The sequence below is a fragment of the Pagrus major genome, chromosome 2 (genome assembly GCF_040436345.1).
Source record: "Pagrus major chromosome 2, Pma_NU_1.0".
NCBI classification, from domain to species: Eukaryota; Metazoa; Chordata; class Actinopteri; order Spariformes; family Sparidae; genus Pagrus; species Pagrus major.
The window spans coordinates 15,156,829-15,184,080 of record NC_133216.1 but is presented as its reverse complement, the minus strand read 5'-3'; the positions used below and the strand labels follow the sequence as shown (position 1 = coordinate 15,184,080).

General features: G+C 42.6%; 2 protein-coding genes across 3 annotated transcripts in view; one reads left to right on the top strand and one right to left on the bottom strand.

The window, feature by feature from the left end:
- Window positions 1–1,141: 1,141 nt before the first annotated feature.
- On the top strand, window positions 1,142–7,848 carry tmem160 (transmembrane protein 160). The gene is made up of 4 exons (XM_073480199.1): window positions 1,142–1,439; window positions 1,597–1,621; window positions 5,752–5,844; window positions 6,559–7,848. The coding sequence occupies exons 1-4, from the start codon at window positions 1,221–1,223 to the stop codon at window positions 6,888–6,890; spliced, it is 669 nt and encodes a 222-aa protein (XP_073336300.1). The 5' UTR covers window positions 1,142–1,220; the 3' UTR covers window positions 6,891–7,848.
- A 6,567-nt stretch (window positions 7,849–14,415) lies between these two features.
- npas1 (neuronal PAS domain protein 1) overlaps window positions 14,416–27,252 on the bottom strand; it is a 28,578-nt gene continuing 15,741 nt past the window's right edge. The window contains exons 4-11 of one of the 2 annotated variants that reach the window (XM_073491315.1): window positions 27,098–27,187; window positions 19,942–20,116; window positions 19,730–19,842; window positions 19,120–19,316; window positions 18,600–18,706; window positions 17,234–17,381; window positions 15,573–15,692; window positions 14,416–15,490 (exon numbers count right to left, since the gene is read on the bottom strand). In XM_073491315.1, the coding sequence (XP_073347416.1) occupies window positions 14,416–15,490; window positions 15,573–15,692; window positions 17,234–17,381; window positions 18,600–18,706; window positions 19,120–19,316; window positions 19,730–19,842; window positions 19,942–20,116; window positions 27,098–27,187 (2,025 nt within the window). The remainder of the gene's footprint in view (window positions 15,491–15,572; window positions 15,693–17,233; window positions 17,382–18,599; window positions 18,707–19,119; window positions 19,317–19,729; window positions 19,843–19,941; window positions 20,117–27,097; window positions 27,188–27,252) is intronic. The other variant, XM_073491323.1, reaches the window with a different exon arrangement.

The window sequence follows — 27,252 nt, the reverse complement described above, 5'->3', positions numbered from 1 at the left end:
GGAAGAGGCCGTCCACTCATCCCTAAACCTCACACACATCCACACAGGTCCAGTGTGTAAGCACACAGGCTTAAACAGTATCAGTATGGTTACTTTACATGCTTCACAAAGAAAAGAGGAGTATAAGAGTTGTCAGTGTGTTTATAACATCAGATGTTTTCTAGTTAATATTTATGCTGACGTCGGCTAAATCATGTTCTTTTCTATCTAATGTTCCTCTCTAAGGCACCAAAGTTATATACCATGACAGGCATTATCTGTCTGTATTGAAACCACTTTGCTTTTCCAGCCTTCCGGTAGCTACATTTTGTTTTACATCCACAGCTGGAGCATCACATCAGACATCAGAGTCAGTTAGAAATGAACAAAGCCCATTTAATTAGTCTAATTTTGTTATATGTGTAACACCATACACATGTTTGGGTGTGGAAGATTTCCACAAATTCTCAAATTTGTCCAGAATATCTTTAGGAAAAATGTGTAAATGAAACGTAAAAATGTAAAAACAAAATACAATATCATATTTACTACCCGATTTTTTAATAAAAGATATTTTATTTGTATTTATTCATATGGTATTTTTATGACAAGATGAAAATCAGACTTACATGTGCTCCAATGTGTGTTTATCAAGTTCATCTTTTAAATAATTTTGAAAACCCATTCGTATAAAATTGCATTTCTGTGATTTTATCTGCTTTATTATTGCGTGTTTCACTCTCCAATGTGTATTATTTTATTTGCTTTGTGTTTTATTCAGTTTTGTAAAGCACTTTGTAACTTTGCTTTGAAAGGTGCTATGTAAATAAAGTTTATTATTATTATTATTATCATCACAGTAAAATAAATAAATAAATGTGATATGTCATAGCCTTGTGCTTTGGCGCCCCCGTGCGGCATGAACGTGTAATTGCAGGTTATTTCGCTTTATTTAAATTTAGAGGGGGAATATCGCTACAAAAATTATCATAAAAATCAACTGTGATTTAAAATAATCTCAGTAAGGGTTTCCTCTATATTTAATTTAATTTAAAAATCCTGTGTTATATTGACCGTCGCATGACGGCGCTGTTAAACTTTTCACTGCGTCATGCGGCTTTACAGAACTCACTTCCGGGTTGTCGTCGACCAGGTGAGAGTTCACAGGGCATGCGGAGGTCGTGTTGTGCTTTTTCGCTTTTAGCTCGTATTTTAGCCGCCTGGGACCGACTCGTGATGTGATGGCTTTCCTGAGTTTGTTCCTGAGAAGGCAGCTGCCGCCGGCCTTGTCCCACTTCGCCCGGATAGTGAAGCCGGCCCGGCCTCCGTGCGCCGGAGCGCCGCTGAGGAGGCTGCACGGCTCGTCGCGGCTGCGGGTCGTAGAGAAGGGACCGTGGGGGAAGAGCCGGGGGCCGGAGCAGCAGTACCAGCTCACAGACCTCGACAAGGCGGACGCTCTGGTGGGTTCAGTCCGGCAGGGAAACACATGGAGTGAGCCTTATTAAAACGAAAATGTGTCTCCTTTTTGTCTTGACTAAAATCTACAAATCCACGCACACATGATTCTGATAACAGTAGAAGATGTTTCTAATAGTTTTCTTCTTCCATTGTTTCCAGATGCTGAGAAAGTCTCATGAGACAGGTAACATGACATGTGTTTTATGACACCTTCAGTCTCATACATCAAAGTTAATGTGTGTCCAGCAGTTGTCTCTTACCACAGAAACAGATCAGCCCTCCATGGGATGAAACCTCAAAGTATGTCTCCTTTATGGACACATATGGTGATAATAAAGCAGGTGATTTACCTGTGACAGCTGGTTGAGGTGCCTGCTTTGACATCATTATTTTGGTGCAGCCAGAGATGGAACATTTCTTGAGGTTTAGGTTTTAACAGGGTTGAAAGTCATGGACCATGTAAAGAAGTCACAAGTAACGGCAGTACCCCAGACCCCCTTACAAATCACGTGATTTTAAGAGTTGCTGCATCATGAGGAGAAACTCAACAAACTTTGTGAAACAGCTACAGCAAATTCTATATAATTTGTTCCTTCGTGTAAATTCGGCATTAAATATAATACATTATGATGTTTCTTTCCTTGTCAAAAGTGTCCGTTAGCCCTGTCTATGTCTGAAGCTGTTTGAACACACTGTTTCAACAGATTTCTCAATTTACACTAAATCTATTAAAGAATATAACCTATTGATGGTTAGGCCTGTCACGATAATCAATAAATCAATTAATCATACGATAAATTAAAATGAGCTCGATAATTTTGCCGGACTCGATAATTTCCATTTGCATGCTTGTTTGTTTTCCTCGTGTCTCTCACTAGAACCCTCTTGTCAGTCACTAGCCCCATTCACGCCATTTGCATGCGGGGATACTGCGCCAATTCTCCGCATCCGCCTTTGTGTGAAAGTTTCAGATGCGGTGAGGGGTGAAATTTCGCTGCGCCTCCGGAGGTAGTATCAGAGGCGAACCGAGCCGGCGGCACGGAGCGAGGGCGTGTTGATCTGATGGTGTTGGTGTCTGATAACTCTACAGATCCTTCACTCAACAAAATAAAAATAAATGTCCCACAAAGCAACGTTACAGGACCAAACAACAGGAACGTAGTAACTGGTCGTGTCTTTGGCAACTTATGTGAGGAAAAAAATACCACAGTTATTCGTGGAGAAGTGTCTGTCAGCCTGTCGGTCTGACCGACTCTTCGTCACATTTCTGCCCGAAAAACAGCATCTGTCCCCGGCAAAAAACTTTAACTCACCAAGTGTCTGTCAGCCTGTCGGTCCGACCGACTCTTCGTCACATTTCTGCCCGAAAAACAGCGTCTGTCCCCGGCAAAAAACTTTAACTCACCAAGTGTTTGTCGCGCGACGGTCAGTTACTGTTGTCATGGTGACAGTCAGCCCTCCCGACAAGACTCAGTGAACTTAGTGAACCCCGAGAGTGAAATAGTCAGACAGCGTCCAGTTTACTGATGGCAATTATGTAATTATGTAAATTATAGAAAAACGTAACTTTGTCATTTTCCAGGATGTTTGGTGGTTCAGGATCTCAATCACAACACATTATAACAGCATCCATATGATTATAAACAGACAGCTGGTACATGTTTAGATTAACAGGAGGACACCTGGGAAACACCTTGAAAAAAAACACATACGTCATCATCATCACGTGTACCGTCACGCCTCCGCATCACTACAGACAATGGTGCTAACATTGTTGCTGCAGTAGTGGCTGGCCATGGCTCAATTGCTTTGGCCACAGCCTCCATCTTTATTTATTTTGGATATTTAAAATGTCTTTTTCACATTCCAATGTTAAATATTCTTTAGAAATAAAGGTTTATTGATCTTTGAAAGGGTGTACTTGCATTATTATGCCATTATCATTATATTAGTTGAAAAATGGTCTCAAAGCGACAATATTATCGTTTATCGCAATAATTTCTAGGACAATTTATCGTCCAGCAAAATTTGTTATCGTGACAGGCCTATTGATGGTGAACATGTGAAATCCTACAAATCCAGTTAACAGTGACTAATATAGGCTACCAGTTCAGAGAAAGAAGAAAGTGGAGAAAGTCCCCCAGACTCCCTTAAAAAAATGCTCAATTTTGAAACATGTTGCGTCAGGAGAAATTGTATAAACTTTAAGAAAACTACTTGGGCCTACTTGTACAGTCGGCAAACTTTATACATGAAGATATTTCTTTCGTTGAGTAAGAAACGTTATATCCATTTGTCCTAGTGACGTAGATGTATTCTCTCTCTCTGTCAGAACGCGACCTTTCTGCTATTATCTCATGTAGCCGTCTCCACCCTTACGTTTGTCAGGGTTAGGGTTACTTTTAGTGTTCCCCCACAAATCTTAGATTAGATTATAACTCGAACCATGGGCTTTGAGGTACTGAATTACATATTTACTGTTTAACAATAATGTCATAACACGACAACAACACACATAAAATCTCTAGAACTGGGCAATGTGGTTGAAATGAGTATCACAATATGAAATTGCGTAGTTTTTCCAATGTTGATGTATAGAAATGTGTGCAAAATCAAGTATTGAACAGATGTTATTAACGAGGAATTATGTTCAGCCATTGTGCATAAAAGATGTACATGTCACATACAACTAGCATAACAGATTGTGCTGGATTTAAACTGCAGTTTGCTTGAAATGTATTGATTTTTGCAAAACATCTTTACAATTTGTAAACACTTTGCCAAAACTTTAGGGCCCATCTAACATTCGGTGACCATCAGGTAGTGAGAGATGAGAATAAATCATTTAGTGGAGAGAATGATCGAACAGTTTCTGGACTTGACAGGGTTTTAGTCTGTCACAGTGATGGGTGGTGACTCTCTGGACTCTGGAAGTGTGGAGTGGGTGTAGTGTTGAGCAGGCAGTATAAGAAGATGGAGAATAAATAGTGCAGCTGGTACACTGAGTCAGTAATTATAATAAACCGGTTTCGCTGCATGTTTTGTTGAACTTCAAAGGTGAGACAACTTACACCGACATGTTGTAGCCTTTATTGTGTCGGCCTTGTCTTTATCAGCACATAGAGATGAGTGACGTAGTTAAACTCCACCCAATTACAACCTGAGCACATTACACCTGTGTAGCTGTACATGGCCTTTAACTGATTGTTATTCATTATAGTAGACCACAAAGAAGAGAATTAAAAGAGATAAAAGATATATGTAATTCCTGCTTTAATGGCCCTACGTTTTCACCGAAGGTTTTGTTATAAATACTGCAACACTGACATCGAGGTGTTAGATTTAAATTTACCTCTAACTAACTTAATTTGAGTCCAGGAAGTGCTCCTACCCTCAGGTTTATTGTCCCAGTGGGAGATTTGATCCCACAGGTGTGAGGAGTTATTTGGTAAACACTAAAGCTGTGCCCCAGTTCCACTTCTACTAGTACATACTTCATATATACAGTCCAGGATTTTCATACTGTTGTTGCATTAAGATTGAAAAACCTAATTTTACCCAGCTTTGTGTGAGAACGGCAAATGATGCAGTATGTTTGTCCACGGACGTCAAATACAACCTTGGAACTTTTTTGCCAATTAAACTTCACAAAGAAAAAGCCCGATTTGTTTGAAAATGTTTTCAAGGATGGTCTTAAGGGAAAAAAACTGACCTTTTCAGAAAAAAACCTTGCACACCTACAAAAAGATAAATCTGTCAACCCTTTCTACATTTCACAACATCTGCTATTACCCACTGAGCAGAAACATGAGCCAAAAGATGTCAATTCAACGCCTTTGACGACGTTGAAAAGACTTCCACTGGAGAGCCAGGATGAAAGTTTTCACCAGCTTTCATCAGGGAGGCTGATATTTCAAGGTTGGATGACCAAACATGGTGATGAATAGCTCTCCTGGTAAAGTAAATGCCTCATGCAGGCAACTGAGGTTAAGCTCAGGGTTTGAATTCTCCCTGTGGCTTTTGCTACATGAAGTAAGACTTGGCAGACACAAAACTTTAATTTTGCACCACAACAAGTTCTCTAGACATCTGTAACTGAAGTTGAATAGATGTCTAAAATTACATTGTAACAACATTTTGAACCCTGTACGGATGTCACTTGGACATAAATTGTGAACGTTGAAAAGACGCATAAAAAAAGACATAAAGAAAATTTCATTCTGGCTCTCAACATTGCTTAAACTTGCTGTATATAGAGGTATATGCATTCATATACATGCATTTGAGTCAGGCTGGAATGTGATTGTCTTGCAGGATTCCTCTCGTGGTTCAGGAACGGTCTGCTGGCGACCGGCATCGGAGTCATCGCGTTTGTCCAGAGTGAAGTGGGACGAGAAGCAGGATATGGTACGGGGCTCCGTCGCTCGAACCAGCACACTCTTAGCTTAAGCTCTGTTGTTGTGCATTAACAAACAGTAGCTTGTGTTTCAAGTTTAGTATCAAGGAGTTGGTGTGGTCCTAAATTCTTTAAAAAGAGAAATAATATAATGATTATGAAGATCAATAACTAGAATTCTATTTAAACTATAAGCATTGCAGTACGCCTCAGCTCTTTTTGTCCTGAAATCAATCACTTTCTAACATAACCTTGTGGTAGACTTTCGATTCAGCAGTTTTATAATGAATAATTTCACAAGGATTTCTGCAATTGACTTAAATCATAATGAGTAAATAAGGAGCCGAGATCTTTGATATCTAGTTGTAAGAAATGTCATGGCTGCCTGAAATACCAGTTTTGAGTGTTAAATGTTTTATCAAGCGAGACCTTCATTAAATCATTAAATAGTCTTTGAGTTTGATGCACATTAATGTGTAAACAACCATAAAAACAAAACTTACCATCCATGGTCAACATTATTTATGTCAGAATAAATGTGTTACTTTATTTCTCACATGTTTTACCTGTTTTGAAGATCAGTCAAGGGCACACGAGTAAAGATTTCTGTTTTATTCTTTTTTATCCTTTCACCCAATGTGCCTCCATCCCACATTTAATTGCAGTGAGCTGTGAGAAAATTAATGGGATTTCTACAATAACATCATCAATCTGTTTTCCCTCAGCCTTCTTCATCCTGGGAGGTGTGTGTGTGTCGTTTGGCGGCGCCTCGTACATCGGCAGCCTCTTCGCCTTGCGGAGGATGATGCTGCTGTCTGTGCCGGCTCTGCTGCTCCAGAGCGCAGCGGTGGGCACTGTCGCCCTCTTCTGGCTCTGCGCGGTATCTCTCTACATCGGCCGACTGGAGGTGGAGATCATCCACGAGGACGAGGAGGGAGAGGATGAGGAGGAGTGCCGGGAGTGCCGCGAGAGGCGCGAGCACCGGGGTTACCGCGGCTCCCATGACAGCAGACATCATGACAGTGAGGACAATGACGGCAAGGGGACGAAGAAGTAGAGCGGGGAAGGATGTGTGTGTTGCTTTGATTCAGGGTTTCCCCTCGTGTGTGTGTGTGTGTGTGTGTGTGTGTGTGTGTGTGTGTGTGTGTGTGTGTGTGTGTGTGTGTGTGTGTGTGTGTGTGATCGATGTAAAGATTATTGAGAAGGTGGAGAAAGACTTTTAAACGGTCAGAAAATGCTGATATTTTGGTAGTTTGACTTCATTCACCACACACATTTTTTTCTAAGATTTCTTATAATCAGACATTTTCAAAGCTGCTTCACTTACATTATCAATCAGCCCGAAAACTTTACTGATTTTTATATTATTTTTTTTACATCCTCACATTCACAGACACACTGAAAGCATCATGTATTTGTTCAGTTATACTTTTCACTGCACTGTATGCAATCATTTTGGGGTCATTTCTGTTGGTGTTTCGCTGCCGACTGTTGTTGGATGCTGTTTATCTTATCATTAATTAACTGGGATTGAATACTTGAATTTTACATTTAAGTCTTAGAAAATAAAACAAGCCAGTTGCAGATCATTGTGGGCTCAGAATATATTTTTTACAGAGGTTGAAGTTACCCTGTGAAGTAAATTTTTTATTTTGTTTTGTAAAGGCAATAGCACTTTTGTCAGTTTTTGTTTGTCATTAGACTTTTGGAAACAAAGAGTATTTTTCAAAGCTTTTTCTGTGGTTATATATTTTGCTCTGTATTGTTGATATACATGTACAGTACCTAAATGTAAACCACAAACCATTTTTACCTTTTGAGTGAATTTCACTTTGATTTTGTGATCTCTACAAATGCTGTCTTAATGGATGTAAAGAATAGTCGATAGTGTGGAAAAGTTGACAATATTAAGTTTGCGTGTGGGTTCGCTATTGTTTTCTCTTATTTGTGTTTGCACCACTTTCAATGCATCCTACTGTACATACAGTAATAAAGCAAGAAGAAATCTGTCCAGACTTCAGTGTGTGTGGTTTGTTTGTTGTTTTGGTTGCAAACCTGGGATCACAATTCCTGGCCCCTCCAAAAGATCACCTGAATGAGAAAAATATTCATATTTTTATAACTTTTATCTAACGTAAACATTTTCAAGACAAGTGTTGGATTACTGTACTTCTTCAGGTGTCACATTTGCTTCATTTTAAATGGTGAGGCAGCCAAACGGTTGATCTTAAATAGACCTTAGTTTGTTTTTCGGTCGTTAGATTAAATCCAAATTTGTCAAGGAATTTGAGCCACTAAAACACAACTGCATAGGGTCCTGAATTATGACCTGATCTTACTTTTTTTAACTCATTGTAACATGGTGCATATTCTTCAATAAATGCATGTTTTAATGCTTTTTTAACAAACTGACACATAAAACTTGCATAGTATTTTTCCAGCATCACTGTGTTCCCTTTACATGATGGGAGTGTGGAGACGACCTATACTGTATTACCAGTGTTGGGGAGTCGCATGTCATAATTTACAAAATATATTATTTTCAGTAACACATTACCTTTTGCTGACCTCCAACTGCCTCAACTCTGTGATTTACAGAGTTTCCTGAAAGCAGCTTGAACTGCTGCTAAAACTAGCCACAAGTTAGCTCTGCTAGCTGACTAGCAACTGCTCAGCAGCCTCTACAGACATCATGACAGAGGCGAAGAGACTGAAGACGACGTTGTCAGAGGAAGCTGAGGAGAAAAAGAAACAATGACCAAGCGAGCGGCAAGAGTAAAAACTCAGGCTGGCTGTAGACGGCGCCAATAAATGCCAAGCTGGACTTGTTGCTGTTGAATAGTAAGTAATATTAGCTAGCTTGCCAAGTTATATGTCTTGTGTTTTTGCATGGCTTGATGTTTGGCTGTGTTAGAAAAGTTGTAACTCGCTCATTTTTTATCATAAGTCAAGTCAGCCCATTTCAACAGAGGTTTAGCTGGTAGCATGCTACAGCCTGGTGTTATTGTCTGTAATTCAGATTGCGTTAGCTTAGCATTACTTTTTTTTAAAGAAATTTTATGTACCACAGTTGTGTTGCACTGTGGGGGTGGTGACATTGCATAAAATACTAATTACTACATAATATTGCTTTAAATTCTATGAAGTGTTATCGCCCAGTTCACAACATAATCACAAAATAATCAAATGTAGTAAGTTAAATTACTTTGATGACGCGATTAAAGCCACTGTAAGTGTAAGTGAGCTAACTTCCTGTCTGTTTAGCAGGTAGAAATGTCCTTCCTCCTCCTTCCTCCTTTAAAATAGTTGCATTACATATTATATTTTCAGCAGGGTAACTTGGGTCATGTCAGAACTAACCTTCCCAACACTGTGTATAATGCATAGAGAGGTGGGGATCAATAGGAGGCCCCCTAACTGGTTAATCCGGCCATGGCCCCACAAACACAACCTTCTAGAAGAGGAGGGAAAGGTAGTGAGTCTGAAGTTGAATTAGCTGATAAAATTCCTACCACACGTACATTTTAAATGAAGGAATGCAGACTCCCTCAAGTTAAATGAAACTGATTAGTTCCCAGACAAAGTACAGAGGACATGACCTCAGTGTCCTCTCTATTAGCCGGGGCCCTGGTGGAGACATAAAGGAGAGAACGCACACTCCATAATTAAATACCTTCATACACTTTCATCTGTAACTGAGACAAAATGTGCAAAATATCTTTCTAGATCTTAATTAGAAAGGAATCAAAAACCTTTACCTGTAACCCAAAACCTCTTAACAAGTTGTCATATTTTTTGGATTATGCAAACATGGCCCACTTTAATGTGTAAGTGCTGTCAGAGTCGGTAGTAACTCTCCGAGCTGTAGGAGTCAGAAGATGTACAAACTGTCCACACATGCATGCTGTACATGCATAATTTTTATAATGAGCTGCTCGTCTGCGAGCATGTATGAATATATGAATTGAACGGAGCAGCATGTGGTTGTGTGTGTGTGTGTGTGGGTGGGAGTGTTGGTGATGGGGGGGCTTTGTCTGTGATAACTATCACTGACTGGGCTAGGGCGAAGGTCTGTGATATCTCGCGGCCATCGACACACTGTGTTGCTGTTGAGACTCACCTCAGAGTCACCCTCTCTTCCTCCTCTCCTCCCACTTCTCCTCCCGCTGATTCCCAGGGCGTTTCAGTGCAGTTGTGTTTCACATGCAGGGTGTGTCTGGATGGCTGCTGCAGTGTGACCAGCACCCCACCTCCTCCTCCTCCCCTCGAGCCCCTTTCCTCCCTCCCTCAGATCCTCTTCTACCCTTTCGCCCTCGAGTCTCTTTCTTTCTGGACTCCTCCTCACGTTCGCTTCTCCTCCCCTCCCCTCCTCTCCTCCCCTCTTCTTCTCTCCTTCTGACTGCACAGGTCTGTTTGGCATGCAGGAGGCTCCTGAGGCCTGGCGCGTCTAAAGGGCAGGGCGCCCAGAGGCAGGAGACGCGCCCTCACTGACAAACACCATCTACCCCAGACCCCCGAGCTGCTACGAGGAGCCACAACACCAGCCACAGCTCCACGACCAGGTCTTGCCTCATACATCTCCAAACGTACACATCTACACCTTCAGTCTGAGAGTTGGAGCCGTAACCTCTGCTTATTTTGAGAGCAGCTTGCTCATCTGCTCAGGTGTTAAATGCCAGGCGTATGGATCAAAGGATCTGCCTTGAGAACTGCATTAACTACGGATTGGCCTTCTCCTGGTTGAGAGGAGATTTTTGGGAAATAATGACAAAGAGTGGAGGTTGCAGAGGAAGGATGGAGGACAGAGGGAGTTGTGGAGGTGCAGCTGTCTGTGCGTCTCCCTCCATCCCTCACTCTATTATTCCTACCCATATTTTTACTCTTTCAAATGCATTTACATGTGCTCAGGTATTTCCCCCGGGAGCGCGACTCCAATTCAGGGGGTAAGATAAGCCATCAAAGTCAGTGACAGAGAGGGCATATGGGTGACTCAATGACAGGCTGAGTGGAAGACAGTCAGGAGAGCTGCCACGACACACACATCCACATCGACACAAACAGTGCGCGATGATTTCATCTGCACCAGCCGCACCTTTACTTCGCTGTATAAAGACTCCACAGAAAAAGAAGATATAAAGAGGAAAACAGAGGTGCAGCTCCGTTCACAGCACACACACGCACACACACATACAGTACATACGGTTTTGCACGTACAATGGCATTTTCTCCCCAACAACTGCTCTTGTTTAGTATGCGCTTCCTTTGGTCTTGAGGAGGAATGATCCTCACTCTAATGAACTAGGGCCTGCCACTTGAATGTAAAACAGGATTTAACCCGTCTTCAATGTCAGAGCCCCTCCCTGGGGCTGCTTCAGACAACACACACACACACACGCTCGCAAATTCACAGAGATGCACACACACGCACACACACACACACACACACACACACACACAGGCGCACAAGCAAACCGCCAATGCACATACATACACGCGGTGATGCATGCCCGTATGTAGCCTCTCATAAGTGAGACACACTGTGTACGCTCTCACCTGCTTCACCATTTCCTCTTTTTATTAAGGATCAATATTGTTGTGTTTTATTGTGTGTTTTACTGTGTTTTGTCCACTCCGGGGATATTCAAGATCGCCCACCTGCTTTGTTGATGACACAGACATCTTTTATTCATTCCACCGCTGATTCGTCCCTTGCGTTTGCTACTCTTGGCTGTGTGTGGGTTGAATTTATGTCATATGAATGTCTGTTCTATGTCGGAAGTGTTGATGTTTTGTGAAGGAGACGAACAAATCAAACATATGCAAATATAGTGTGGAACAAACTTGATTACCTTAAAGTATGTGTCCCAGATGATCACACAAAAACTTAATTGACTACGTTAAACATACGCTGAATCATGCCATTTCATACATCTTAATTGTTGAATTTATGTGCGGCACAGACGCAAGAAAGAAAATGACAAAGCCTTTGAGTTGTGCTCCTCTACTGGAATATTTTATTGTTATTGTCATCTGTATCACTGTTCTTCTTTTTTACATTTGTTCATTTTATCTGATGAGCGGGTGGAGTATTCACAAAGATGGGAGGATAACGTTAGCTTCACAGTGATGGGCAAGGGGTTAGCTGTTTAATTCAACCAAAACGTAACAAACAAAAATAAAAAAATAAAACATACACACTTGTACAAGCAAGCGCACACGCACACAGTCACACGCACACGTTATATCATTAAACACCCGAGAGTATGTGTGACAGCTACAGTATGGGTGTGTAGTGCACATCGGATCTGAACAAATATTTTTTCATTTTTTTTTTTCATAGATTTTCATGTAAACTGATCCCTCGGGTCAGACAGGCGACCGTAATCTCAAACTGGAAGCAGAACAAAAACAGCGTACAGACAGTGTCTGTCATTATGGCATCATTTTAAAGAAATGTAGGTTATTTTCACCAAATGATGGATCAATTTGAAGGATTTTATTTCAAAGTGCTGGAGTATTTGTATCATTGATCATTATTATTATTGTTATTATTGTGTGTGTGTGTGTGAAAATTAGATTTTTTAAATAGTGTGTTTTGGCTGTATTGACACCGACATTTTGTCAAAAAGTGGTCAATTTTCAAATGTTAAAGGGGCACTCTGTAGTTTTGGAGAAGAAATTCAAACTCAGAATTTTAATATGAGGTAACAATATTCTCAGTTCAATTCTCAGAGGAAAATAAGGTCCCCAGAACACTGTTTGACGCTAGAAAGGTGGCAGGGTCCGCCACATATGAAGTAAAACAGTATGAAGTTGTGTTGTCCTTTAAGGTCAGTGTGTTTACTCAGTTTATTCAGTCATGAAAACAAAGAGAGTTTGTTTATTTAGTTTGTTTAGACATCTTTCTCTTCGAATTAAAAGTTCTTTCCCAAAACTACATAGTGCACCTTTTAAAATATCACATTCAGGAGTGGAGATTCTCTCTTGTGTGAGTATCTTTTAGACAGCTGCCAAATTGTTTGTGACTCACTTCAGTTCAAATGAGAGATAAAATATTCTGAGCACTAATTTAAAAACCTGTTATTTTATTATGTTCATATAAAAGTTGTTTTGTATTTGTTTGTTTTTCAGTCATGAGAGGAATTCCAATCAATCAGCATTAAACAGAAATTTAAAGTGTTTCATATTTCCACTTTTGAATCTAAAACTTCATTTCCTGAACTGAAACCAATATCAGAATAATTCTGGCGATGTTTTTATTGACCTCTGACGGTCGTCTTTTAATGACCACATGGGGTCTGTTTATTTCTCTGACCATTTATCCTCTCTACTACACCGTGGTCAGGCTATGATATTAGTGACCACTCTTGCATTGTTTTCTGTTTTAACAGGATCACACAGGGAGTGTTAAGTGATGAAGTGCTTTGAGTTCACAGCAGAACAAATTTCAGTAAGTGCTCAGAAAAACACAGAGGCTTTAAATGATAATAAACACTCATGTCCAGCACCGTTTCCCCCCTCCTAAAAACATTTTCAGAAATATCTTCTTTTTTTTTTTCAGAATAATAAAAAAGTACTTGGATGATATTATACATCCAATAAAACAATGTTATTCTGTCCGTCTAGACAAATTTTTCCACACAATCACCATCCTTCCTTTTATCTGGTGAACAATATCAAAAATCAATAAAAACCTTGAGAAATAAAAAAAAGAAGAATATGGCTTTCACACACAAACACAACCGCAGCATCATACATAATATACTATAATTAATTCTCAGTTAAACAAATGACCTTCCTATGATCAAACAACAGAAATAGCGTCCTGTCTGCATTGCATTTTCTTCCCTTATACATAATGGAATGTCTGGGACGACATTATTCATATTTTTGTCCCAACAGTGTGCTTTAAGTATGGCTGACTGATGAATACTTGGATTTTTTTTTTTAATTACTTTGAATCTCAATACAAAAACACCAGAGGGCTGTCTCCATCTATTTTAAGGGGAAACCCTATAATCACCTGCAGTGTAAGAGACAATTTGTGTAATACTGCAATAATAAAAATTTATATTCCAAAGTCACTTTCCTTCCTACATACGAGTGTCCATCTCTTTCTACTGGCTTTAGGGTTAATTGGGTTAATTGGATTGACAGCGAGGAGGAATGTGAGCTGAGGGTCTTTATGGTTTTGTCTCTATGTACAATATGGCTTCTCTGAGTGGAAGAGACACATAAATCAACACAGTCATCTAAAGAAAGACACAGAGCGGAGTTCATTATTGTTGTAGAGACAGAAAGTCTTGAGGGACGACCAGTCAAAAGTTTCCATGTCCCGTTTTCTCTGAGAGTCACTGTCACTTGTCCACAGTAGGCGGACGCAGTAATTCCCTGTGGCAGCGACTTGTCACATATTTTAGATCGCAGTTATTCAACTCATTGTCCAATTAGTAACGTCCTCAGAGGCTTAATGTCCTGCCACTTCTGTCTCTCCTGCCCTTTTCAATGTCTCTCTTTCTGGTCTGTCACTCTGCTCCGTCCTTCATTTTCATCTTCTCCTCTCACCTCCTCCCCTCTGAGTCTCAGTCCTCCTCGGAGCCTGCAGCCCCCCTCAGTCCATTCATACAGAAGGGCAGGCCGGAGGAGAAAGGGCTGTCAGACGGGGAGAAACCACTGAAGGGTGGCAAGCCGGCCAACCGCTGTAGGTGGGGGAAGAAGGCTGGCGGGGGTCCCTTGTGGTGGTCCGAGCGTAGCTGCAGGCCATCGCTGTGTCCTCCGCTGTGGTGGTGGGAGGGGGGCAGCTCAGGTGGAGCGTAGCGGATAGTGCTCGGGGCGTAGAGGCTTTGAGGGCCCTGCGGGCCGAGGGCAAGGGGGTGGAAAAGGACCCGCCCCGCTGCGCCGCCTGCAGCCAGTCTCTGGAGCAGCTCAAAGTCAGGACCGCCACCTGCACCGCCACTGCTCCGACTGACCACCCCCGACACGGCCCTCTCATCACGGGGCAGCGGGGAGGACACGGACATGGCCGGGGACAAAGCTGGGGAAGGGGGAGTGAACAAACCTTTCGGGGGGGCCTCGCTGCTGGAAGAGGAATCAGGGATTGGAGTGGTGGGGCTGTCGCCGTTGAGGCTGCTGGAGGGCGTGTGTGCATGTGAGGGTTGGGGCTGGTTGGAGGTTTGTGTGTGCGACCCCCAGCGCCCCCCGCTGGTCAGGGCTTCGTGCTCAGTCTTGATGCTGGGGCTGCCGGGCAGGGGAGACGGGGTGACTACGCTCTTCAGCTGCTGGATCACAGCCCGGCCGTTGTGCACCCGGCCCCCCCTCTCCCCTCTGGTCGGGGTGTCTCCCCCCCTACTCTGCTTACTTCCTCCCCCGCCGTCTTCCTGTTTCAGTCTGTCACTGTCTCCCCCCTGGTCCCACTCTGTCTCTTCCTCCTCCTCCCCCTCGCTTTCACTCGCCAGGTCAGAGGAGGCTGACACGCTCTCCTCTGCATGACGGAGCTCCTCCAGCCTGCGACGGGATTCGGGAGGAGCGCCCTCAGGTTCGGACCTCAGCAGGCGCTTCCTCCTGTCCTCTGATGGGATGGCGGAGGCGGTGAATTTGTCTCTGCCTTTAGTGTCGGGTTCACTCTTCCCTGCTGAGCTCTTCGCTGGCTGCGAACCTTGGGAGGAAGAGAGATCTTAATGATAAGAAGAGGTTCAGGCAGGTTTGGGGCATTGTTGGAAGGGATTGAAGTGTGTGTGCTGTCCTACCTCGGGCCTGTGAGGAGCTGTTGGTGGGGGACGAGCTGACTCGAAGACGCTCTGCTCTCACGTTCTCTGGTAGCTGCAGCAGGTCCAGGGGAGTGTCAGGCAGCTCCGTTCGACTGGTCGGATGGAGTGATAGATGGATGTAAAAATGGAGAAAGGAGGGAGAAAAAAAGGTGGACGTAAACACAAATGATCATCTACCACTTAGAACCACTTACAGCTTTAAAAAAAACACTAGTGGCGTGCTGATTTGAGTGAATACTTAGAGATGGAAACAACATATAATCAGCCTAATAACAACCTCCAGTAGCTAAACTGCCTCACACCCTTCTAACCTCCACCTAACACACACACACACACGCACACAGTCCTCACAACAGCCCTTATCGCACACACAAGAGCACTGACAAACAGACAGTAGGCAGACCCCGCCCTGCAAGACACACACAGAAACACACACACAAACTCAGCAGCCCACCTATACACAGTTAAGCTCAGACAAGGAGGAGGCTGCTGGAGAAGTTAATGAGCTCTTGTAATTACAGCACTAATTAACTAAAACACCATTCAGCCCCAAAATTCTGACATCCATTTGTTGTAATTATATAGCTTCAGTCCAATTAGCATTGAAATTCAGCCTACTCCTCTTGTTTTTGTCTGACTGCTGCTCGCTGCGCATGTATTTGTGTTATGTGCTGTGTTTGTTGTGTGTGTGCGATGAGTATATTTGCATCAGTGTCTGGCTGAATGTGTGTGTGTGTGTGTGTACAAGAGGGAAATACGGGAAAAGCATATTTTGTCGAGGTTACTGCAGTTGTTGTGCCTGTGTAGTAAATAAATAAAGCCTTAAACAAAAGTAATACCACATTTAACAGGTAATTTAAACTTAAACAGAAAGCAATTTTCTTTAATCAGCCTCAAAGCCTCCTTATAAGATCATGCCTGCCAGTTCAGAGTAATGACATTAAACAGTGAGTAAGTAATGCTGTATTGCTGTTACTGGAGACTCTGCACGAGTAATGACTTCTACACAAGTTTGATAAATAATTTAAACTCAAAAATTTGTAAATAAAGGAAATTTGACCAAAAAAAGCAAAGTTATTCATGAAAAAAGTCAGATAATCTCTGTCATATAAGTCTGTCATATCAATATTCACTATGAAAGCTTGTAAAGGTCCAGGTCATGTTTCTAAATTGAATTAGCTCACTAAAATAATAATTATAAATCATAATCTGTCATTTTAACTAGAAAAAAAATAATGAACTATCTGTTTTTAGGGCAAGAAATACCTCAAGTTAATCTAAAATCTATAAAACATGAGATGACTTAAGATAACTCAAATTTCTGTCATCTTATAATTTTAAATAAAATCTTCAATATTTATATCAAAATCTAAAATAACTATTAAGTTTTTAACCATTAACATTAACTGGTAATGTGCTTGGCTTTGATGTCACTGTTTTTTAAAGTATCCTCGTCAGTTTTTCACATGTTGGAGGGAGTGAAACTCCTCCAATAATCCCTCTGCATTTCATCATCTATCCCTTCAAAGGATCTTTGTACACAGTGTGGTGCCTGCATATATAAACTCAGCTCGTATCAGCAGTCCTCCAGTAAAAAAAAAAAGAAGTGTGGCTCTGCTGTGGTTGCACTGACCTCAGGACGTAGTTGACCCAGATGACGTTGCGTTCGTGCGGGGCTTTGTGGTTGATGGAGACGGTGGCGGTGGACTGGATCCACAGGTAGCCTCCTCTCCTCTGGAGCCAGCGGTAGTAGTTGGTCACCACCTGGCCTTTCCTCAGCACTGGGAGGAGACGGGTGGAGGGTTGAAAGAAAGGATTTGGTACAGGATACGAAAGATGAGGGGAGGGAAGAGAAGAGGACAGATATTGGTTTGGCAGTTCATGATGACGGCAGCAGAGGGCGCCGATCACAACAGGACAGAAAGAGGTTTCAACAGGCTCTCCTCGATTCATCAAGCCTCCCTCAAGTTCAGACATTTGTTTAGACTAAAGAGGGTGGGGATCAATTTAGTAAACTACATATCAGTGTTGTAAAAAGTATCCAAAACTCATACTTGAGTAAAAGTAAAGATATCCTGTTAAATTATTACTTTGGTAAAAGTGAAAGTCACACACTTGAATAGAAGTACTTATTGCTGGAATCCATTTTTTGTTTTATCCGATTGCCGATAAAATAAATGAATGTAAAATTATGAAACTTACTCTCTGACTTATCATGTAATCTGCAAAGTAACCAGTAACTAAAGTTATCAAATAAATGTAGTGCAGTCGCAGAACATGTCAATACTGAAGTAAATTAAAAGTACCCCAAAACTGCACTTAACTACAGTACTTGAGTAAATGTACTTAGTTACAGTTCATCACTGAAAAAACATTAAATGTCATCACAGTAAATGTAGTGGAGTAAAAGTACAATATTTGGCTCCAAAATGTACAAAGCAGCAGAAATGGAAATACTCAAGTAAAGTAAAAGTATCTCAAAATTGTACTTAAGCACAGTACTCCAGCAATTGTACTTAGTTACAATTCATCACTGAATTTAATACACTACATATGGCTAGTGATGGAGTGTTAATAAGTACATTTACTCAAGTACTACAATTTTGAGGAACTTGTACTTGAGTATTTCCAATTTCTGCTTCTTTCTTCTTCATACTTCTAATCAACTACATTTTGAAGGTGAATACTGTACTTTTACTCCACTACTGTTACTTTGCAGATTGCAAACTGCATCAGAACCAAGGTAGCACATTTTGAAATAAATTTATTTAGTTGGCATCAGATTTTTTTTTAAATGGAAAAGATAAGAAAAGAGATTCCGATAACCATTAAAATGCTTGTTCGATCCCCTCGTATACAATAACGGTACATGTAAATATATGTACAACTGTTACCTGCACTTTTACTTACTCAAAGTAATATTTTTACACAATATTTTTTCTTTAACTCAAGTATGACTTTAGGGTACTTTTGACAGTACTGCACATGATGTGACTCACAGTCCTCGTGGCTCTGCCGGAGGTTTTCCAGGTCCTCTACGTGGATGAAGTGGTAACAGGTTTGTCCCACCACCTCTGCTGGGGTCAGATCCATATACTCTGAGATCCTGTGAAGAAACGGAACAAAAACACACGTTTGTCTATTAAGCAGTAGCAGGTGTGTCTTCTGAAACCACCACCTGGCAGGATACTCTGCCAGCTACTCATGAAAAAACATGAAAGTGGAAGCACTGGAAAATGATACGAGACTTTACACATTTTAAAAAAAACTGCCTTTGCCTTTGTATGTATTCAATGTGCAGACAGCTAGAACAGAGAAACTGTCCATACTGCGTAAAAAAACATAACAGGATCTGTTATTGTTAGTCTCCTATGTGCACTCCAGGATAAAGCATCATCCACATAGATGCCCAAATATTTATAGGAGAAAGCTTGTTCAGTCTGGACAGTAACTGGTGGAGGATCAGAGTTCACTGGACGGCTAAAAATAATTCTTGTGTTTTCTTTTCACAACTCTTACCTGTTCTCACAATATGTGACCTGTAGGTCCATGTTCACTCGGAAGACAAACATTTGGCTCTCCATGCGGACTTCATTAAGCGTGGAGGGCGGGAGTGTGTGTGCCAGCGCGACCAAACCCATTGGTCGACGCACTGAGCGCGCGGAGCCCGGCACAAGTGCAGGGCGGCAGCGGATTCGTCCTGTTACATGGATTACCTGACGGGCAGAAGACAACAGTGTGTGTTCCCTTCACGCAAGGTCACAAATGGCACAATCCAGGATGAAGAGAGTAACGGAAACAACAAGAGGAACTCAGAAATGGAACAATCATTAACATACATTTAACATAAAAACAACACAAAGTCCGATTCTGAGCTGAAGAATGCAGCAGCGATCATATTACAGCTGCGATGGCAGTAAACTGTTACGAGCAGCGGTCCGGTGTGAAATAAGGTCACCGCCATAAAATACACTGAAACGACCAACTTGACAGAGCTGTGAAACCCTGGCAGCGGCAAACAAAATGACAAAAGGTCTGCTTGTTATTTTATCCTTCCAGGAACAAGCAAGTAAATAGGAATGTGTGAATAATAAAAGGTATGTCTTCAGATAATGATAAATGATCGTACCTTGTATCCTGAAGACTTGACGTGCAGGCCTCTTTTGGTGAGCGTGGACTTCATGCGGATGAAGAAGCCACGGTCGGGAGGCTCGTCAGCAGGAGAATGAGGACTGGAGGGAGCTGTTGAGGATAAGAGAAGAAGAATTTAACAAAAATTATCTTCTTTTTCCTTATTTATTATTTCTCTCAGTTTTCTCTCTATACATTGATAAACAGTACCTGGTTCAGGGGTGCCAGCCAGGGAGGAGGTGGACGCGGAGCTGGAAGCACTCTCAGGGGCCGTGAGGCAGCCGGCCTCGGCCCTCAGGTGCGGCCTGATTCCCAGCCGCTCGGCCATCTCGACGTGGTCCGCTGGGTGGATGTAGTCGAACACACTGCTGCCGGTCAGCTCCACCTGAAGAGAAACACACACGCGGATCAGAAACAGAAGAGCACATATACCTCGAGCGAGTTCAAACACACACACGCGCACACACAGAGGAAAAATCAATACACGTTATGACAGGAAAATGAAAACGCTGCTCTGGGTTACAACTCAACAAGGACTATGGAGGTTGTAAGACATTCCCACACACACACATACACGCACATACATTTAAGTCCAGTCTCAGAGGACCGAGTGACTTCAGTATTACACAAATAAAACCAGGGGAGGATAAAAATCAATTGTATTTGCTGATTAAAAACAGGTGAACTCCAAGTATCTTCAAAGGTCACATTACTATTCTTCTTATTCCCCACGTCCCTCCCTGCTCCTTCATTCAGTTACAGTCTATCCCAGCAGGCATAAAGAGCGACGCAACAGCTCCTACAGCTCTATACGATCCTATCATCATAATGCATCACAGTCGCATCTCTAATCATTTAAAGGTAATAGTGGCGCTGCTCTTGCATGGCATCCATAAAAGCAGCACAATTGGAGCAGATATGATTCCATCTGAAGCTGTATAAATGAGCGTGTGTGAGAGAGAGCATGTATGCAGCTTCTATTACATCCGTGTGAAAGTGTGTGTGTGTGTGTGTGTCTGTGCATGTGTGTGCCAATACCATTCCATCTGATAAAGCCGTGGCTGCAGCAGCCTCACACCCTTGTCTGTAGGACACAGCCATTTATTACCGGATTAGAGCCATTTACTGCAGGCTTTATGGGAGCTTCAGCAGGCCCTCAAGGACATCACAGCCGGGGGAGAGGAAGGAGTGGGAACGGGGGAAGGCGGGAGCGGAGGAATGAGAGCGAGCGGCGGTGGACGATGAGTGAACACAGAGGGGTAAAGATGGAGGAAACCCCGCCGAGTGAAGGAGGATGAGAGACAGAGGTTCTTAGTCCCAGACGGGGTTTAAATCTCCTGGGGGATGCCCTGTGTTTTATAATTGTGCCACCTGTAATAAACATATTATTAAATACTAGATTTGATGGGCACCATATGGACTAATTACCCTAGGCACTGAAAAAATGTGCCTCTACCAGACTTTAAAAAACATGTGAAAACGGCAACCTACTGAGCATTTTAAAGCCCAAAATATAAATAAGATGATTGGAGATAGGTGTAAGACGTGAAAAAAAGGTGCCCAGGTGCAAGTGAACCACGAAAGTTTCAGTCATGATGTTAGCATCTTAACCTCTACGCAACCGAATGCCTAGATCTTAAACGCCTCATCAATTAAACTCTGAGCACAGAGGGCGCCTGATAATCGTTGTTCTGTTATCTCTTGGTACATGCTAAATATGTTTGTTTTTTTTTAATTCTCGCTTATCCTGTAAAAAAATATTTTTGATGACTTTTTTGGTGAAATTAATCAAGTCAAGCATAATTTCTGAATGACTGTAGCTAAGCTAGCCCATCACTTAAAACCACATTTGACTGTTATGAACATAACTTTGACAAATTACTTTTAAATTGTAACTTGGTCGCACACTGTTTCTTATTTACACATCCAGCAGTTATTTGGCAAAATTATCACTCATATACAGTCGTCTTCCTGTCCACCTGATGAATGTTAGTCCAATTTTTGCTCTGTTTTTGGTCTCCACCAGTTCCTGGGAGAGTTATACAGTATGACTCTTTAGCTACTAAATGCTCCATTATGTTCACCAGCTAGTTGCTAACTGTCTGATGTCTGGTGCTGAGCAGGTAGTGTACAGGGGGATTTTAGAGTGGTCTTTGCTGAAAACAGTTACCTGTTGTGGCAAAAAATTATGCTAGTAAGAGCGAACCAAAACAGTAAAGTTGCGGGTCAGACAGCTAGTCTAAACTACTCGCTAATACTTGCAATAAAAGTTGTCAAAAGCCAACATCTGCAGATTCAGGTGGAAATTCTCCTTTCGCATAGTTTCAGCATTGCAATTTGATGTAATAATATTCTATAAACATGGACTATAGTCGCTTTTAGTTGTTTTGGCTGCTATCACAGTGATTAAGCGCAGATAGTTTAAATCTAAGAAGTTGATGGTTGCAAGAAAAAAAGGAACTAAATTAGTACTGTAACTCCTTAAGAAGAAGCATTTCTGCTAATTCTTTTGAATTCTACAAAACATCCTTTAGATGTATGTTTAAGGCCTTAAAATTAAATACCCCGTGTATTAATGGGGTGAGGCTATATGAAAGCTTCACAACACCCTGAATGTACAGGATAAGTGCTTCTTTCTGATCCCTCTTCTCTTCATTATGCAGATATAACGTCGGCAGTGTAATTACTAGGTGCTGGATCCCTTCTGCCACATTCCTTTTGATTCTGACATCAAAACTGACTCGTTCATTAATGTTTTAAAAATTAAGAGTTTGCATCTATGCACTAAGAGGCTGGATATTTGACAAGTAAATGGACTGGGTTTGGTTTCTAAAACTCTAGATGAATCTTGCTTTAGACGTCTTTTATAGCTGATTATATCGAGATCTGTCGTCTGTCTGTGGTCAAGGTGTCTGTTTGTGTTTTATGAATAGCGATTCTTCTGCAAAGGGAATTCTTGTCGTTTTTTAAACAAGGACTACATTTACCTCTGCTCACTGAACACTGGACCGGCCATCTGAAAGAGACACGATCCCCCTGGCCCTGTGGTATTGGAAAACAAGGTAGAGAGACAAACAGGTCCTTATGGGCTTTACCGGGCTTAAGACCTATCCGTATAATATCTCTCCATCACGGGCAGGAGGGAGGGATTGGAAAAAAAGATCAGACAGAAATGAGAAGATGAGAAAGAGACGGAGCGATTGAGAGGATGAGTCAGGCTCAGACATAAAAACAGGTATAGAATGTGGCGCGAAGGGAGACGTGAGGAGAGACCGAGATCATTCAAATCTCTCCGAGTGTGTGTGTGTGTGTGTGTCTGTGTGTGTTTGTGTGTATGCAAGCACACGGCGCGCCTCTGTTTCTCCGCGTATGTGACTAGACTGTCGTTTTTTGTGTCTCCGCACGTCATTGTGTGTCACTGTTTGTGTGAGCGGTTGTCTGTCAGTGCATCTGTGTGAACCTGCGTGTGTGTGTGTCACGTGCACGTATGTATGGCGGTGTGGTGTGGTGGGGGAGGGAGGGCGGGAGGAGGAGGGCAGCAAGCAGGGGAAGGAGAGACATGATATAAATAATAGCAGGGGGCTTTAATATGTATGAGGCATCCGGGCAGTGGTCCACAACACACTCTCAGCCCTCAGCCCTCACTGACTGATGGGAGAGGAGAGAGGCAGGGAGGGGGAGAGGGGGGAGGGGGAGCGGAGGCTGCATACTAACCATTCCCAGATCAATTCTCTCCTCCCTTAATCTACCACCCTTCCTCCCTTCTCTTTACCCCATTTATCCCTTTTCGTATGCTTACTTCTCCATCCTTCCAATCCTTCTCCAGCCTTTTGTCTCCTCGCCCTCTCCTCCATCCATCCTTCTCTACTTCCTCACCCCCCCCCCCTTCTGCGATGTGGCATTCCCAGGTTTATCCCCGTGTTTCCGGCCTGGAGACCCGGTGTGAAGAAAAATGATACCTGGAGGCGTCAGGGGAGTGGGCGGCAGGCTGTGCCCTTGGTCAAGGTGCCTGACCTGGGCTAAGCCGGCTAAGCAACCCCCCTGTCAGGGGAGAAGCCCAGGGTGTAAGCCAGGGCAGAGGGGTCAGACAGTGGGGGGACAGGAGACGGCAGGGCAGGGGCGGTCCACGGGGGCGACTTGCCCTCTAAAACAAACCACCAGTTACACTTTTTCACTCAGAACATCATTTGTTTGTCTGTCCTTCCTCTCTCCCCTGTGACCGCCTCGCCTCCACTCCCCAGCAAAGTGTTTTTGTCCTCTCCCTCCCACCTTTCCTTCCTCTCTTTTTGTATGTTTCTCTTGTGTCCATAAACACACTATATACTCTCATATCCCCCTAACTCATCTCCTCAACTCCTAACTCCATCTGCCCTTTCGGGTTGCCTCTCTTTCTCATCATAAACCCCCTCCGTCCCCACCCGCCTGCTCTCATCTCCTCAGGAAGGTAAACGTGACGTTGTATGTTCAAGGTTTTGAACGTAATCTTCGATCATAAATAATTTCATTAGAATGCTGATGGCTTAGGCCCTGTTTGAGTAGATGTGATGGGTTAGGCCATCTGCTCAGCTGATAAGAACAGCTCTGTTTTATTAGCATCTCCACCAAAAGCCTCGGCTGTCTTGTTTACCTAGGCGATCCCAAGGCGAATTTCATTCCTACTGCACATTTAAACTCTATTTACACACTCAGACTCTCCCTCTCCTCTTTACCACTGTCTCTCTTTCTCTCCCATATTCCTCTCCTTTGTTTTCTTTCTCTCTCGTAATTGTCTGTCTGGTTCTATATGTTTCTCTCTGTTTCTCTGTATCTTCCCTTTTTGTCCCGTCTTCTGGCTTCCACATCTCTCTCACCTCTTGATCGTTTTGGCTGCTTATCTTTGAATTTTTTTGCCCTCATGTGTTTTAATCTTTATGTGTGAGTGTGTGTGTGTGTGTGCATTATTTATGTATTTGTCTTTGCAAAGTGAAGAGCCAAGAAACTCGATTATTGCACATAAGACAATAATCGCACGCCCATATGTTCATTGAAAGAGTAACTGGCCACTGTGATCATTCTTCCTCTCTATCCTGGCTCTGAAGAGATCTCTTCATAATGTGAAGCTGCTGAGGCTGGCGTGCCGCTAGCTTTTGTCAGCTCCAAAGAGGTAGCTTAACAATCCTGGAAAATCTTCTTAAATGTCTCACCTTGCTGCTCTGATGTACAAGTGTACTGCAGGTTGTTTTAGTAGACCGTGACATTACTATTGGATGTGGTGATACAGAGGACAACTGCGACCACGCCCAACCACACTCACCATTTTTACGTCAGAGCTAAAAACAGACGACTGACTCATTTCCTATTGAGAGCAGATGAGTCTGCCTGTTTGCTTTATTCTGGTGTGTCACATGTCGCAAATGCACCGGAAAACAGTGAACAGAAGAAAGCAGCATCCAGAAGACGTTAAAACTTGTTTCTAAAAACAAAACAACAATCAGCACTCTGAATTAGAGATGTTGTTTTGTCCAAAGCTGATGATGGAAGTAGCTAAGGAGTGAGGCATCTCACGTCTTTCTCATCTCTGTTCAGCCCCGACTGAACGATGTTGGAGCGCTGCTTGAACAGAGACAGATGGCAGAGTATTCACACGCCAATGTCCGTCCGTAACTTCAACGCGCGTCATAGCATCGTTGCTGAAAGGGGGTAAAAAGTAGCATGTCCACCCGATTGCTATGTTTCCATCACTGCCGAGCGGAGCTGGAGACGGTAAACAATCGTGACCACTGCAGAGTCATTTAGCCTCTGACTGAATACAGATTGTACCCTTTCCCACTGAAGACAAAAGCTGGATGTTAGCGGTTGTCAATTTTTTAGTCCAGGGCTCTTTGAACAAACCCCCAAACTTATTTGAAGAAGCACAACGGAAACGTTAAACAGGCTTGAAACTTTCGACCATAGAGGACACTAATGCATCGCTTTTCAGCTGGATACTCTTTAAGGAAGTTGAAGAAAGACTCAACAAACAAAAACACCTCCAATGAAAACTTGCTCGCCAAGGATTTCTGCTGTGTATCATATCGAGTGAAAGGAGGAAAAAACGGTGATTGCACGGAGCAGTACTGGCACGAGTCTCCTACTGAGTAATGAGACAATGGGAATCTTCCCATCGTTGCTCTATATCCTAGAGTGCCAACACAGTTACTGTGAGTAGTACAATTAAAGAACAATATGGCCTGTATAATACATCCATCTGGTGCCATCAATGGGTGAAATTCAATGCTGAAATATAAATTGAAACTGATGTCAGGTGATGTTTGGACTCCAGTTAATCCTCTGTGTTAAGTATAAATTTAACTAAAGAAATCGAGGGCAAAATTCAAAGTTCTGTTGAAAATAACTTATTCACTTGTCCGTGTTGTGTCCTGGAAACAAACCTACCAGCGAGCATCCTTCTGCCACGGCTTGGCAAGAAAGCCCTGCCCATATTATATTCAAACATTACAGTCATGTCGTACGAAAACGGCTGCAACTTTGGCAGATACCCACTAGATTTGTCTGCCCTATTTTACAGTGCATTTTTATACAGAATTGGATGGTGGATTTTGTCCCCCATCTCAGCCATCTCATCACAGCCAGTGTTTACAGTGACCGATGACTCATTCAACGTACATACAGAGTGTGAGTATTGTCCCAAGACTGAGCTTTAAAGTCGCCAAGGGCAGACCCTCAATCACGGCAAATGTCCACGTTTAAAAAACCACTCAGTTACTTGTGTTATTGTAGCACTAACTGTCCTCTTTTTCTGCCTCTCTCATGCTGTACCGATTCTTCTTACTTCCAAACATCTCTCTCTTATCACACCTCTCCTCCTTTTCCTCCCCCTCTCTTTCTCTCTCCGGCTGTCTCTATCTATCTTCCCATCCCCCTTGGTGTTTTTCCCCCTCCCTACAATCAATGTGGCTTTTAAGATGCCTATCGATTTGTTCCCCTAGACAGGCCCAGCGCGCTGGGGCGACACTTTGATTGCTGGGCCAGTAATTACTGTTATTATTTATGCATCTGGGCAAAATGGCAGGACTTAACATTCACAGTACAAGAGGCCACAGGCAATCAACAGAGGTGAGCACCTGGAGAGGGAGAGAGAGCGGTAGAGAGAGGTAGAGAGAGAATAGCATTGCCCCCGAGAGAGTTGCACTCCAGAGATGAGCGCAAAGAGTGCAGTCAAAGATATTCACACACACACACACACACACAAACACACACACTCCTGGGAGGGGATATGAAAGTGTAAGCAGAAGATAGGCACATGTGTGCAAATGCACTTGTATACAAAGGATTATTCCAGTGTGTGTGTGTGAGTGTGAGTGTGTGTGCGATGAGGCCGTCTTACCTGTGAGAGTCCCAGGTAGATAGAAACTGTCTCTGAGATGTAGAGGAACCGTCCCTCAATACTGACCACGAACACAAAGCCATCCAGAGACTGTCACATAAAAACACACACACACACACACACACACACACACACACACACACACACACACACAC

What these genes read in the sequence shown, in the direction of transcription:
- tmem160 (XM_073480199.1), top strand. Translation starts at nt 1,221, where the DNA reads ATGGCTTTCCTGAGTTTGTTCCTGAGAAGGCAGCTGCCGCCGGCCTTG. An exon ending in TCGACAAGGCGGACGCTCTG is followed by an intron (nt 1,440 to 1,596) that starts GTGGGTTCAGTC and finishes CATTGTTTCCAG; the next exon opens with ATGCTGAGAAAGTCTCATGA. An exon ending in GAGAAAGTCTCATGAGACAG is followed by an intron (nt 1,622 to 5,751) that starts GTAACATGACAT and finishes ATTGTCTTGCAG; the next exon opens with GATTCCTCTCGTGGTTCAGG.